The 15816-nt window shown below is 38.5% G+C and overlaps 1 protein-coding gene across 1 annotated transcript; it reads left to right on the forward strand.

The window, feature by feature from the left end:
- Positions 1-1682: 1682 nt before the first annotated feature.
- On the forward strand, positions 1683-2502 carry LOC115229349. The gene is made up of 3 exons (XM_029799713.1): positions 1683-2174; positions 2205-2299; positions 2331-2502. Exons 1-3 carry the CDS (start codon positions 1683-1685, stop codon positions 2500-2502), a joined length of 759 nt encoding a protein of 252 aa, XP_029655573.1.
- The last annotated feature ends 13314 nt before the right edge of the window (positions 2503-15816 follow it).

Raw genomic sequence — 15816 nt, forward strand, 5'->3', positions numbered from 1 at the left:
CCCTTGTTTAGCATGTTTTAGACACTCCAAGTCACTCTCGGGGGTCTGCTGGAGTCGTTCTGGGGAGTGGCACTTCCACGTGCTATTCGATTCCTTCGAAGGGACACGTGGGCAGTCCACTCGGAACTGGTACCCCATTCTGTCCAATTCAGTCCAATCCTTCCGACGATGACTTTTCGCTGTGTACATTCAGTGCAGATGACAAAGCAATGGCCACCTGTTCGCTGAGGGGGGTTGTCGCCCTCTGGTCGATGAGTTCACTCACTAAACTTGCCTCGTTTTGTGTCATTATTCAGTGCCAGGTGTCAGTCACCCACTTCCATTTGTGCTATTTCTTTCGACAAGTTTGTTCTGAATAGTTACAATTGCATTTTCACTGATTTTTCTGTTTTGTTGGGGAAATTAATTCACAGGGGTCTCTGGGATTCGTGGATTTCTCCGAGATTGCGGAATTGGTGGACGTTCAGGAGTGGGTCGATGAGGGACAGTCAGTAAGGGAGTCCTCCCAAGAAGTGACTCCACAAGATCAGCCTCGACAGTCCAAGAGTGGGTTGTTCATATAAATATGATTAGTCATGTCTTCCGACGACGAGGATGGTGTTGTCGGGGGGATGGGGGAACGACAGTCCCCTTTCCAGCCAGGCTCCACGCCTGTCTTCCTTTCTGAGCGTTTTATGGTTAGCAGTTGGATTGAGGGTAGGTGTGGAATTCAGTGGGGATTGTGCGACAATACAACCACAAAGAAGGGGAGGACAGCATTGACGTGGAGTTCCACAATTCGGCCATTTCTCACTCTTTCCACATCTACAACTCATCCCTCTACTCAATCGCCGATCTCTCCCAGAATGCCCTTGTCCTTGCCTCCGTGGGGGATGAAGAGGGCACTCACTCTAAGCTATACTGCATGCTAATCAAGACATGGGATAACTGCAAGGAGTGGACGGTCGAACTCCCCGGAAATGAGCAGATTACTGTATTTTGTGTTTGCCACTTCAGTGCGTTGCCATTAGTTCGGACGATTGGGTGGCCGTCCTCACTACTCGACTTGTCGTGAGAATATTCTCCCTGTCTGGTCTGGAATTGACGGTCTTCTCCATTCCAGGCAGCCCTGTGTGCTTGGTGGCCTCCAAAGCACAACTCCTCCTTGTCTATCATCGCGGAGTCGGTTGGTCTTTATGTTTATGGTCTAGCTCAACTGGGGGAACAGAATTTGGGGTTTATGTTGTTTGAGGTGGCTCAGTCCTCTATTCTCCCCCTGATCTCCTGTTCTGATCTCCCCCTGTCACCTCACTCTTATTTGTCGTGGGCCGGGTTGTATATTTGTTGACTTATTTAGTTTTTCTTCGTCTGGGAGAGTGTACAGCAGTGATTCGAGAGGAGTCGTTCGGTGTATGTTTGGGGGACAATCCCATTGGTGGGGACAGGTCTGTGACCTTTCGGTGAGATTGTCGTGGGGATATTCTCCAGAGTCACCTGGGGGACAATAACTGGGTCGTGGGAGTGGACGAGGAGTCTCAGCGTGTGAGGTACATCTCGTCCAAGTCCAAATATGTTTCCCTTCTCCCCAAGCCAGTGGTGTTGACGATGCCATTCAGTGTCCCATTGTGCAATCCGGCAAGTCAGCAGTCCAAACTGCAGGTCTTGGTTGATTTCATTGGCAGGAGGCAATAATTCGTTCAAATATGTTCCCTCATTCGAGTATTGACGAGGAGTCACTCGCAATGCAGCTTGTCGCAGTAAGTCCACATTTCACACATTTGCAGATTTGCTGTCAGGAGTTGATGGATCGGAGAGCTTTTGATGTCGTCAAGACTGTCATGTCCAGCCCAGCTGCCCTTGGAGGCATATTTGGGTCACTGGCACTCAAATATGCTGAGAGAACTGGACATTCTGTGTTGGCTGAGAATATTCTCAATTTAATAACTGCCTGTCAAGAAGAGACTCCCCCGGTTAACAATTCGACGATTGGAAATGATTATTCGGAGGAAATAGTAGTCCCCAGAACATTGCGTATTCAACCAGGCATTTGTTCAAAGAAGGACACTCGCATGTCTCCCGAGCGTAACGAGTCCGTCATGTCAGCCTCCTTTCTATCTCAGTCCCAAATGACGGTGGATGAGTCGTTCGATCAAAGTTTTGTAGAAAAATCGACTCGTTCATTCAATCCATTCCGAGTTAGATTGAGTGTTGTTTGACTCCAGTAGGTTGACAGAGATGACCCTTCAGCCAGTGTCGATGATTTTAATGAAAAGGTCAGAAGAGCCTGCGAGTCCCACCCGAAGAATCCCCCGTCCAAACGGTTGTAATCTGGTCGGCCTAATTTTAATCAGGAAAAAGAAAATTTCTGCATTTGACATGTGGTTGAGTGAGACTGGTAATTCTGATTCGAGAGGGCGTGCTCAGTTGCTGGCTGAGTTCAGTAAGTTGTCGTCGGATGATAAGAAAGTTTGGTACTACTGGGCTGATGTGTTTAGTATTGGAAGGATAGGGCTGAGTGACTGATTTGTTAAATCCATTTTGTCATTTAAATAAATACGCATTACTACCAATAGAATAGAGCAGTGGTTCCCAACCTGGGGTCCGCGAAACCCCAGGGTTCCGCGGAGCCAGTTTAGGGGTTCCGCGAAATTTATTATATTTATTTAATAATAGTTTTTAATTATTAAAATATATTAAACATCCACGCTTATATCTTGTTTCTCTTTTGAGTTAGTTGGTCAATTTTATAAGATTTTTAATGAGAAACATCCACGCTTATATCTTGTTTCTCTTTTGAGTTAGTTGGTCAATTTTATAAGATTTTTAATGAGAAACATCCACGCTTATATTGTTTCTCTTTTGAGTTAGTTGGTCAATTTTATAAGATTTTTAATGAGAAACATCCACGCTTATATCTGTTTCTCTTTTGAGTTAGTTGGTCAATTTTATAAGATTCTAATGAGAAACATCCACGCTTATATCTTGTTTCTCTTTTGAGTTAGTTGGTCAATTTTATAAGATTTCTAATGAGAAACATCCACGCTTATATCTTGTTTCTTTTGAGTTAGTTGGTCAATTTTATAAGATTTCTAATGAGAAACATCCACGCTTATATCTTGTTTCTCTTTTGAGTTAGTTGGTCAATTTTATAAGATTTTAATGAGAAACATCCACGCTTATATCTGTTTCTCTTTTGAGTTAGTTGGTCAATTTTATAAGATTTTTAATGAGAAACATCCACGCTTATATCTTGTTTTCTTTTGAGTTAGTTGGTCAATTTTATAGATTTCTAATGAGAAACATCCACGCTTATATCTTGTTTCTCTTTTGAGTTAGTTGGTCAATTTTATAAGATTCTAATGAGAAACATCCACGCTTATATCTTGTTTCTCTTGAGTTAGTTGGTCAATTTTATAAGATTTCTAATGAGAAACATCCACGCTTATATCTTGTTTCTCTTGAGTTAGTTGGTCAATTTTATAAGATTTCTAATGAGAAACATCCACGCTTATATCTTGTTTCTCTTTTGAGTTAGTTGGTCAATTTTATAAGATTTTTAATGAGAAACATCCACGCTTATATCTTGTTTCTCTTTTGAGTTAGTTGGTCAATTTTATAAGATTTTTAATGAGAAACATCCACGCTTATATCTTGTTTCTCTTTTGAGTTAGTTGGTCAATTTTATAAGATTTCTAATGAGAAACATCCACGCTTATATCTTGTTTCTCTTTTGAGTTAGTTGTCAATTTTATAAGATTTTTAATGAGAAACATCCACGCTTATATCTTGTTTCTCTTTTGAGTTAGTTGGTCAATTTTATAAGATTTCTAATGAGAAACATCCACGCTTATATCTTGTTTCTCTTTTGAGTTAGTTGGTCAATTTTATAAGATTTCTAATGAGAAACATCCACGCTTATATCTTGTTTCTCTTTTGAGTTAGTTGGTCAATTTTATAAGATTTCTAATGAGAAACATCCACGCTTATATCTTGTTTCTCTTTTGAGTTAGTTGGTTGGACGTCTCAAGACCCTGAGAACACACAATCCTCTGGAGACGAGATGGCTCCTCCAGAACGTGTCCCAAGCAATAGTGAGTGGAAACTGGATCGCCATCAGTTCTTCTGCTTTACATACATAGTCTAAAAATAAAATCTACTAAAATGAACGTTGGATTTGAAATTATCACTGAACAATAATTGCATAAGAGATTCCCAAAAATATTCAAAAAAGGTTTTTTATAATTATAATTTTAGAAAAGAAAATATGATGAAAGCTACCTCTCATATGGGTTTTCTCAGAATGGATCTGATTTACCACATACGGCAGAATGTGTAATATGCCATCATATAATGCCTAACACATCTCTTGTTCCTGCCAAACTATCAAGACATTTATTGATGAAGCATCCTCATTTAAAGGATAAAAGATATTCCTTTTTTTCAAAACAAATTAAATGCATCTACAAGGTGCAAGTTGGAAATGTCCAATTTTGCGAAAGAAGACAATTTAAAATCGACCAGAACATCTTATGAAGTATATAATTATTTTAATCAAACAGGTGATTTATCTTGTAGCACGTTGTGGAGAGGCACATACAATTGCCGAAAATCTTATAAAGCCATGTTCAAAAAAATCATCGAGTGTATTTATGGCGAACAAATGTCTAAGAAACTGGATCTTGTTCCTTTGTCAAATAATACTATTTCAAGGCGATTCAGGAACTTTCGGAAAATATTGAAACACAGTTACTAATTCGTTTGAATAATTCGAATGGTTCGCTATTCAAATTGATGAATCTACTGATGTTGAAGGTTGGCAGTTTTATTGGTTTTCGTTCGATACCCTTTGACGATATTATTGAAGAAGATATGTTAATGTGCGAAACGTTGGAAATATTTACTGGGGAAATATTTCAACACTATTAAAAAATATTTTTTGCAAAAAACATAAATGTGTGGATGTTTGTAGCGATGGAGCTGTACCAGGGATAAAACAAATGGCTCCCAATTGTACTAGTAGTCATTGCATTCTTCACCGTCATACTCTGGTGTCGAGAGAATATTCCTTTTCATTGAGTGAAGCTTTGGAAGATGCTATCTCAATGTTCACATTAAAATTGTTTCTGGTTATTACTATTATGTTTTAGTGAAATTATAATAATTGAATTGGAGGGGTTCCGCAAAAAATAAATTAGCCCAAAAGGGTTCCGCGAGCACCTTAAGGTTGGGAACCACTGGAATAGAGATTACTTTGCCGATTAACTTATTTTTCAAAAATCGATCTCTCTCTATTGCAAGTGGAGGATACAAATTGTGAGCAACAAAAGTATTAAATCAGCAAATTATGAAAACTAACAATAATAACTATGCTTGATTTGTAGAGAAACTAATTTCTTCCTCCCTCTCGATTGGTAGGTCTTTGGCAGATTTTCGAATTTTAGCCATCACGTCTTCAACCCTCTGCAATCAAGTGCTAAACTACCCTCCTTCTTTCCTGTCTCTCCAATTCAAGGACGCTGGTTTTATAGACCGCCTCCCCAATCTCCTCATATTGTGTCTCTTCCTTATTCAACCCGGCCTCCACTCCCGAGTCTGTCTTGTTCGACAAGGCTTCGGCAGTGTCGTGCTGAGGTAATTCGTCCTCGCTTATTGATGAATCGCCTTGTTTAATTTACACACTCACTCTTGGATTGCACAAAATGACAATCGGATTCGTCAACATTATTCCGAATAACAGGGCTGATGGATTTCATAAGATTGTGGTCCTTAGTAGTGCCTACAGCATGCACTCGGAAATATAACTCTGCAGTCTTGGCTGTCGAGGGCGAGATGTGGGCGTGGCTTTGTCGAACCGGGGAGTGCTGCTGCCGAAAACCATTTTGCTGGTTGATGTGGGTCGGTTCTTGGGAAGACAAGTTTTTCCTTTAATTTTATTGAGTGTTTTAATCTTGAATAGTCAGATAGAAGTGGCACCATCCGGTCCTCTTCAAGTTTCTTTCTCCGTTGTGCTGCAGCTGCATGTCTGTCGAGACTGATTAAGTTTAGTTGTTTGATTTTCTGTAATTTTGTTGTATTTTTATCTATCAGTGTTTGTAATTAACTCAATTAGCAGATCGTATTGATTATATATATTCGATGGGGAAACTAATGAAACAGGCATACTTGTGGAAACGTCTTGTTTGTTTACCATGACGGTCTAGAAGGATAAATACAACAAATAATTGGGATTGTTTAACGATACTTACAGCACTACTTGAATTGAAGTGCGTATTATTTCCGCCTTTTTATTATACCGACGTTGCATAACCAATCAATATATTATCCAATATTATCGAAATGGATGTTTGATATAATATTCTCTACAAACTATTGAATAAAAACCGGAGGATAACTGTGTTAATGTGATTTGTAAAATGATCTACAAAATTGAATGCTTAGTGATCCGTACACGTCCATGCATGTCTTTAACCGCAGATAATCTAAATTTAATTGGAACACTCAAATATTTGCTCACAATAACATTTCCCTTTGTCGTGGATTTGTAGTTGATGTGCATTTCTGAGAACTGGAGTTATCTACTTTTTGCGGAATGTCTGCCGGCACCCCATCAATGGTCTAATTCAGAGGTCGGCAGGATTTTTATCTCCGCGCGCCAAAATTTTATTTTTGTATGCGATTCGGGCCAAACAAAAAAAATCCTTATCGGTCGCAAAAATAACGATATACAAGAATCCTCTTGGCTGAGACGGAGGATCTCGTTTCGTTTGCAATCGTGAACGGTGACGCATAAACTATCTGTTTTGTTTGGAACGAACCGTTCCGGGGCAACGCTTGCAGATCTATTTGTTAAAAATGATTATAAAGAAGTGAATTTATTTTAGTCACTAATCTGACTATCCCATTTACAACTCTATTTTGCATGTAGGAAATTTAATTTGCGGTCAGTAAACTCATTTCTGCAAGTAAGAAATGATTTTTGCGGTTAAGGAAAGTCAATTTTGCAATCAAGAAAATTAATTTGCGGTCATGAAAATCGGTTTTGCAAGTGGGAAGTTTAATTTGCGGCTAGGAAAATTAAATTAAAATATTTTTAGAAAGTGATTAATATAATACAGACATAGTAAAACAAATTAAGAAAGAATTTGAAAAAATTATTTCTTGTGAAAAAACGGATGAAAGAGAATTAAATTTGTTAGAAATAAGTTTTAGAGAACAAGTAAAGATTAAATTTGAGTTATTGTTGGGAAACTGATTCAGATTGTGCCCATGTCTGAATTTCAATTTGTGCAAAAACTGTAAACAACAAGACGGATACGAGATGGAGTACAAGCATTATGCTAAAAGCACTCGCCCATTGATTAAAATCATGCTAAAAATATTATTTGATCAAACTCTCGATGTCACGATCTCAGGTGTAGAAACGATTGCAATGATTCCAAAAATAGACCCCAGTGTGTTTGCAATACCAATCAATATACTGCTATAATCTGGTCCAATGTCGACAATAGTTGGCAAAGCCCCAGAAAGAGATACTCCTAGAAAAAAACAAGCGATCATAATGCACGTAATCCCTCCAAATTTATTAGATGTTAAAGTGGCACACAACATGAAGATGCTTACTGGAATCTGTCCTGATTAATATAATTTATGTTTAATAGAAACCAAGAAAATGAAGCAGTTTTCTCAACTTTAATTTCCCCATTACCTCCCTTCGGACAAGAACGTCAGATAAATAGCATGAAACAAATCCTCCAAGCCAAATAAAGATTGGAACGAAAAATGTAATTCCCTTTTGCAATTTATTATTTATTCAAAAATACATTTTTTACGTGATATTATACAACCCGTTGATTATCCACGGAATATAACTAATAATAAAAAACAAGCTATATGTCCCCGCAGAATGCGCAAATATTAAGGATAAAAATACTTTTGAGGTCAGTGCTTGACGCCACGCGAAGTCCTAAAAATAAAATCAAAATTTTTCCTTAATAGTCTTGGAAGTTTTTACGGTAACGTTTTCTTCCAAAAATTTTTTTTCTTCTGAAGTGATCCATTTGTTATCCTTTGGAGAGTCGGTAAAAAAGACAAGAAAAAATATTAAATAAAGAGTTGCTAAACCTCCTGAAAATAAAATTAACTAAAAATATGCCAAAAATATAAAAGGAAGCAGTCCATGAATACTCGTTTTTTGCCACCCCAGAAACAACCGAATAAGATAAAATAGAACCAAAATTGATCCCTGAATATTATCAATCAAAAATGCCTGGTATGATCATCCCACTGGCTGTGCTTCGATAATTGTCCGGAAACCAGTTCACAATAATGAGAAAGATTGCAGGAAAAATGCATGCCTAAAAACTATCAAAACATTTTAGACCTGTACAAGTCCCATGATTATTCTCACACCTATCAGGGCATAAACAGAGTGTTCAATTGCCACTGGGGAAACAACACACATTGCAGTTGATATTATGATCGAGATTGTAAGAATTAATTTTTGGCCATATTTTTTAGCCAACACTCCACCAAGAATTTGGGTCAGAGCGTATCCTATATAAAACGACATCAAAGCGCCTCCTCGTTCTCCAGTAGTCCAAACAAACAGTTTCTTGAAATCATATATGGTTATTTACCTTCTTTGTGCCATATTTTTCAACAGCTCTAATTCCTGCAACAACCAAATTTAGATTGACTCTCTGTGTATACATAATACTCAAATAAAAAAATGTAGATGCCACTACTATTCCTCTCCCTCGGACATTTTCTAATGCTGAATTATAAGAGTTGTGTTATTACTTGTCAAAAACATTTAGTAAAGAATTGAGCGCTAATATGTAATTTAAACGATTTAATTAGGTCAGATATCCGAATATTAAAACCTAATTATTTATCCATTTTTATAAAATTAAGTACATTAATTGTCCTTTTTAGTATAATAAATCCTCTCTTTTTTGTCATCTTTTATGACCGACAAAAAATATTGACTCAGCATATGACCTATGACGGCATTCAGCTCAGGCAAATTTGTATCGAAATTTTCTTTTTAATAAAAAATGCTTTTAATTTTTTTAGGTATCTTTAATGCTTCTTCGATATTCACAAAAGAATTTTTGGAATTTATTTATTCTAACCATCAAAAATCGAAGAATCAGAATTTCGAAAGGAATTTTAAGTAAAGTCCGACCCCGGTTTGGCCCAGACCCCAGCCTGGAGACACCTTACTTTTCGGGCTAATTTTTAGAAATAAGTAATTTTTAATGGCAGTTATTTCACGACCCTAGTCAGATTTGTTATTTTTTTGTATTCGACGATCCCCAGGGAAAGAAACATTGTGTTTCCTTTGTTAAAAATGATTATAAAGAAGTGAATTTATTTTAGTCATTAATCGTACTAGTTGCTAAACGTAATATATCGTTAAGAAGTGAATCGGTCATTCTCGTTCTCAGACAATTTTTTACATTATTCATTTTGGAGAATAACTGTTCACATAAAAATGTGCTTCCAAATATACAAGACATTTTCTTAGCATTGTCGGTTAATTGTGGATATTTTTTGACACATACAAAATTTTTGTAGAAGCTCCAAATATCTAATTCAGAAAAATATTTTGAGTATCGCATTGAATTTCAAGTAATTCCATTTGATATCAACCTGGTACTGTCTCAATTTCAACACCTACAAAATTATATATAAGCATTTTACTCTTAAATCCATAAAACGTGATGAAAATTCTGATATCAATTCCATAACTATGTTTGCATATTCCGGAACATCAGTCGGATTCGTAGAAAGAAAATTCACAAAATGCGTCATATTTCTTTTTTGTAGCTGTGATTCTCACAACTTCAATTTATTTTCAAAAGCAGTGATTTCGGCATACATTTGGTTATAAATTCATTACTTCCCTGCAGTTTCAAATTTAAGTCATTTAGATGTGATGTTATGTCTACCAAAAATGCCAATTTGGAAATATTAATGCTATTTCGGAAATGTGAAGCATCATAATTCTTTTCCTCAAAAAAATTTTGATAAATTCTTCAAAAGTTTGGAATGTTTTAGTTATCTCTCGAACAAATACGACAAGTTAAGAAGTATCTCTTCTTTCAGTACTAGTATCCAATGCGAAAGAAAAGTATTTTTTTATAGAGAGATCTAAATCGAATGACATTTCTTCTAATCTTCTTTTCACCGTTCTTGGAGATAAACAGATAGATTCAAAAATGTTTTTTTGTAGGGAATAGATTTTCAGCTACTGCCATTAAGCATTCTTTTATAAATTCTCCATCTGAAATGGTTTCATTCATTTCGCAATTATCTTTAAAATTTTGTAATTTGTACGTGTGATATCATCCTTTTACATTTCAAATTATTAAAAAATGTTGTTTGCTTTCTGTAATTTTGTTCGAGGTTCTTAATTTCCTTTAAGCGAGATTTTCCTGAAAACTTTGAATTTTTCGTAATGACGAGTTTCATAATGTCGCTTGATATTATAACGTTTTTTGACAGCAACTTTTTCGAAGCATAGGAAACTCCGTTGTGAAATAATGAAAATAATTTTTTTCAATGAATTCGTTGCGGCCGAGTTTACTACAGTGAGTGAGAAAAGCAGAGTTCGATTAAATAGCTTGTTCATATCAATCGACCTTAAAATAGTTCTTCGGAAGAGACTATAAACCGGGAAGCAAAGTAATAGATTAGAGTAGATAAATTTGCCCTAGTTGAAACTCTAAAAGGGCCATTTATGCTGGGTTTCGAGAGATTGGCAAAATGCACAGAATCCTTTAAAATGAATCTTTCGATGATTTTTTAAATAGAAGGGAAGTCGGCCTGCAGGAAAGATTTTTTAAGTGATTTTTTCATTTGGCTCAAATTTTTTTTGAAGATAATTTTGAGTTTATACAAATTGATGGATTGTGAAAGAAGGCAATTAATTCTAATGAATTGAAAAATTCACTGTTGATGTACCTTAGTATATGTGATAACTATGGTGTCATACGCCAGGAAAGTTGTGAGGCGTCCAGCTATGTGTGTAGTTGGAAATGATTCAAGACAACGAGGATTTTCTTAATAGTATATGTTGATCGATTTGTTGTTACCGTCAAGAACTCTATAAATAATATATTTTTGTTGCAAATGTTTTTGTTTGGTAGAGCAAGCATCTTTTGGACAGATTTTATATATTAATCGCAAAGCGACGTCTTCGAATTTAGATGTATATCTTAAATCGCCGTATTATTGGATATATATAGAATCAAGAAATGTAAATATTGATGGAACATGTTATTCATCGATTTTTTGGAATTATGAACGCAAATCTTGACAAGCTTAGGAAGGAACTCGACTTGGTAACACCACTAAGTAATAATGACAAAACGAGAAAATCATTCAGTGAAGGATTGAGAGACATCTTGAGCAAATATGGATACCGGAAGGCCAAAAAAGGAGATTTATTTAGAATTGTCACTTGCATCCAGGATGAGGTAAAGATTGTTGAAAAAAATTGGCAACCCATGAAGCAAAGAAAAATTCCGGAGGGACAATATGTGTTTTGAACTTAACCGAAGGCAATTTTACAGAAACTTGACTGAGAAAAAGAAGAATACACAGTTTATGTTTGACCAGAGTCAGTGTCTCTAATTCTGGGAGAGTGTTTGGGTAAAACATGAGTCCGTGGGGGACTCGATTTTATTGGATAACCGGGTGACTGGTGCCGAGGACACAATTGCTGATTTTGAAAAAGACACAATTATTGAGATCATTAACCAGCTGCCAAATTGGAGGGCCTGTGGATGCGATGGCATATACAACTTTTTTTTTGAAAAAGTTCACTGCGGTCCACGATGACCTCTGTAAGAACGTCGCGGATATCATATATGGAAAGTACACACCTTATGAGTGGTTCTACACAGGAATTACCCATCTTATTTCAAAAAAAGAAATTTGTGACTCACCCAAGGACCTGAGGCCGATTACTTGCATGTCAAATCTATAGAAACTTGTAACAAAATGTGTGAACAGAAAATTGACGGACTACATTGAAGCATACAATTTGATCAGCGACAATCAATCGGGGACGAGAAGAATGTGCCAAGGAGCCAAAGAGCAGGCACTGCTCAACCAATGTATCCATCAACAAAATGGGAATAATTTGCCTTTTGCCTGGATTGATGTAAAGAAGGCTTTTGACTTTGTCGATCACGAGTTTCTGTATCAAGTCTTCGATAACTCAGGCCTCCCCCATTGGATTGTGGATTTTATCAAGGCAATTGTCACGAAATGGAAGATCAAGCTGAGATTTAATCAAAAAGAGATTGGTGAAGTGAAAATGGAGAGAGGGATCTTGCAGGGTGATTCTTTATCGCCGCAAATCTTTGTTCTTGTCCTGGACCCCCTGAGTAGAATATTGAATGCGAAATTCCCAAATGTGCTAGTGGAAAAGTCTGGCAATAGTCCTCGGGTATAATCAACGAACCACTTGTTGTTTATGGACGACCTAAAATTGTTTGCTCGGAAGGAAGACACTGTAATGAGAATGATGGCCGAACTGCCGGATTGGAGCAAAACGTTGAAAAGTCTGCAACTAATCTTGAAGGGTTGAATAGCAAAGGTAAGCTGCTTGACGGGATTGATGGCTATCGCTACCTTGAAGTATTGGAAGACAAAGATAGCAGAGTTTTGAAGAATGACACGATGAACTCAATATCGGATGCAATCGAGGAGAGAATTAATAGCCTGGCAAAATCGAAGCTAAATTCTGCAAATTTTTTCAAGGCTGTCAATGAGCATGCATTATCGTTGTATAATTACTACATCGGGCTCATTGATATCGAACCATAGGAATTTGAGAATATCGACAAGAATGTGCGCAAGATTTTGATACGCCACCAAATACACATGAAACCTGGAAACAAACATAGACTTTATCTTTCAAGAGACCGACTAGGAAGAGGATTGGTTTCTGTGGTGCATAAAAGCGAGCGAATGCTTCTTGAATTCCTCAAGGACATTGAGATGAAGGCTTCCTATTGTTTGAGGAGAGAAGGAATCCTGAAAGCCGTCAGATTCAAGAAAACTCATATGGCCACTATCAAGTGAATGTTCTGAAGTATTTGCAAGGAAAGCACTTACTTGAACAAATACAAAAAAAGCCACTTCACTCGATTTTGTTTAATTGCTATGATGATTTGGACGTGGATCTGAAAGAATCGTCCTGGTGGTTATCTCATGGGAACAACTCTCCAAGGTCGGAGCGAATGCTGTGCATGGTTCAGGACCGCAACTTATTCTTTGACAACGGTGGTAGTTGTTGCAACCATTGCAACGCCGCCAAAAAGACTGTGGATCATCTTGCCACAAGATGTGGCAGAATGTTGAACAGTGATTACCTACGTCGCCACAATGAGGTTGTAAGGTGCATGCACCTGCACATCTGCCGAAAATATGGAATAAAATAGTCTCGGAAGTTAAAGACCCACTCAGTTCAGTCGACTGTCTCTAATTAGGTGATCGAAATACGTGTGGACACGACCATCAAGACGGATACTGCAATCAGTAATAATAAACCGGACATTTTTGTCTACGACAAAGTTTGGAATATTATTACGCTCATCGAAATTGGGATTACTTCTCAGCAATCCTTGAAGCATGTAGAAGTAGAGAAATTACATAAATATGACCTTTTGACGAACGAATTGAAGGTAATCCATAATGCAAGGGTGAATGTCATACCGTTGGTTATTACGTGGGATGGAATAACATCCAGATTCTATAAACACTACCAGAACTCCTTACAAGTCCAGGAATCTACGCGAGCTTATATCCAGTCAATCGTGATCAAGAGAACATTGGAAAGCATGCGCCCGGAGTATAAACTTCTACAGCGGCGAATCATGCAATTAAATAGGACTCGAAAACAACCAAAAAGTGGCCTGCCTTGTAAAATGGATAAGTGTACCCGTCGAAGACACTTGCTCGGGCTCGAAGAGGAGGAGAATCGACTGAAAGCAGACGCAATAATTAAAAATCAATTTTATCTGGACTTTTCAAATATATAATATTTATCGATTTAAAATTTTTTTTGTCAATGTATAAAACGCAAATAATTAGATTAGAAGTTAACAAAGCCATCTATGCGAAGTGGACCCCGCCAACATAATTGACGTTGCCTCTCACGATAGCAACGGAGATCAACTGGAGAAGCCACCGGGTCTCACGTGTGTCGTGGCTTTTTAATGTGGCTAAGCGTCCAAGCTTCTTTAGGAAGCGATTTCCCACTTATTCCTCCAGTTGTCTCGACCACAATCGGACAGAACACGAATCGATCTCGCAGCGCTTCATATTTTCTCTCCTTTGCCCTCATCGTTTTTTCGCGGCATACAGTCTGTCCTCCCGGCAATGTTGGACGGGCAGAGAGTGTCCACACAGGTTGCGTCCCAGGGGTTTCCCCTCTTCAAATGGGAAAATTGTGATCCCATCAGGACGTTTTCCATCTCCAAGCCCGACCGGTTCAAGTACGGCTGGGTATCCTGCAGATTTTAAATTTAAAGCAAAAAAGGGCGTTTGAATAATAAATATGGATAATCCGAAATCTAAGTATTATGTTTATGATAGATTGTAGCCTGGCGGATTGCCAAACTGTTTCCCCGGATAATGGCGATCGAGAACCGTTGCATTAGCCAGTCCGCCTCCCCAGGGTGCGCATTGAGATTTTGGCTCCGAGCTTGCGAAGGAACTTTTCAGTTTTTGGACCGAGAGCACCCTACGTCTCCGCCGCGATCGGCACCACGGAAAACTCTTTCGAGAGGGCAGAATATTTTGATAGCTTTAAATCTTCAGCCTTCTTAGCTGCAGATTTAGCCTCCAGAGCACACGAAGTTAAGTGAGAAGCAGAAAAGGTGTCCCAGCAGGTTGCATCCCATACGAGGCCCTTTCCGCCTTCAAAGGGGAAAAGGGTCATCCCGTCAGGACGTTTCCCGTCGCCGCGGTCAAGACCCGGTGGTTCGAGGACCGAAGGAAATCCCGCCGAGTCGAGGGCCCTCCGTATGATGTCATTCATAGCAGAGTGCCTCGGGAAACGTCCGGCACTCCTCTTGCACGATAACTGCTGCAGACCGAAAGGGTCAACAGTGCAGCCACAGCGGCACGTGTGCGGGACACATTGCCTTAGTCCGAGTCGCAGAGAGACTCCGATCCTTACCGGTTCATCGTCAAGGAGAGTGCCAGATGGGGCGTTCGGGAATGCACAAAGCCAAGCTCCGCTAGCCGGGGATGCTGCCGACAGAAGGCAAGCGCGGCGGTGCTGGTTGGACGACTCGAGCAGCAGATTGAAAGTTTGCTTGCATCTAATTCGATCCCAGGCTCGTTGAGACATCTGATTTTCCGGAAAGTCAAGACCTTGTTCCCTCCAGACTTCGCTGAAATGAGCCACATTTGTGTCCAAGGAAAATTCAGAAAAGGAGCGTAGAATTTCCATAACAAGTGTGTGGCTCGCGGAGACGGAAGAAAGGAAAGCAGGTAACGATAGGTCGGAACATGAGCGGATGCCGAGCCCTCCAAAAGACAACGGGAGGGTTGCCTGTCTCCAACCCATGTCGTCGAAGGGGGAATTGCATATGTTCTGAGTGCAAGTGCGGATAAGGAGGTCGTAAATCATTCTTGAAGTGGAATGTTGATATCTATAAATGTCTCACATCTAACTTCGTGTGTCTCGGAGGCTAAATCTGCTGCTAAGAAGGCTGAAGATTTAAAGCTAACTAAATATTCTGCCCTTTTGGATGAGTTTTTCGTGATGCCGATAGCGGTGGAGATGTCGGTTCTCTTGGTGCAAAGACAGAA

Source organism: Octopus sinensis, unplaced genomic scaffold (assembly GCF_006345805.1).
Source record: "Octopus sinensis unplaced genomic scaffold, ASM634580v1 Contig12488, whole genome shotgun sequence".
Taxonomy (NCBI): domain Eukaryota; kingdom Metazoa; phylum Mollusca; class Cephalopoda; order Octopoda; family Octopodidae; genus Octopus; species Octopus sinensis.

Excerpts from the sequence above, each read along its gene's own strand:
- LOC115229349 (XM_029799713.1), top strand. The coding sequence starts at position 1,683 with ATGTTCCCTCATTCGAGTATTGACGAGGAGTCACTCGCAATGCAGCTT. Across the intron at positions 2,175-2,204 it reads GTTCATTCAATCCATTCCGA|GTTGACAGAGATGACCCTTC; the intron begins GTTAGATTGAGT and ends TGACTCCAGTAG. Across the intron at positions 2,300-2,330 it reads AAGAATCCCCCGTCCAAACG|GAAAAAGAAAATTTCTGCAT; the intron begins GTTGTAATCTGG and ends AATTTTAATCAG.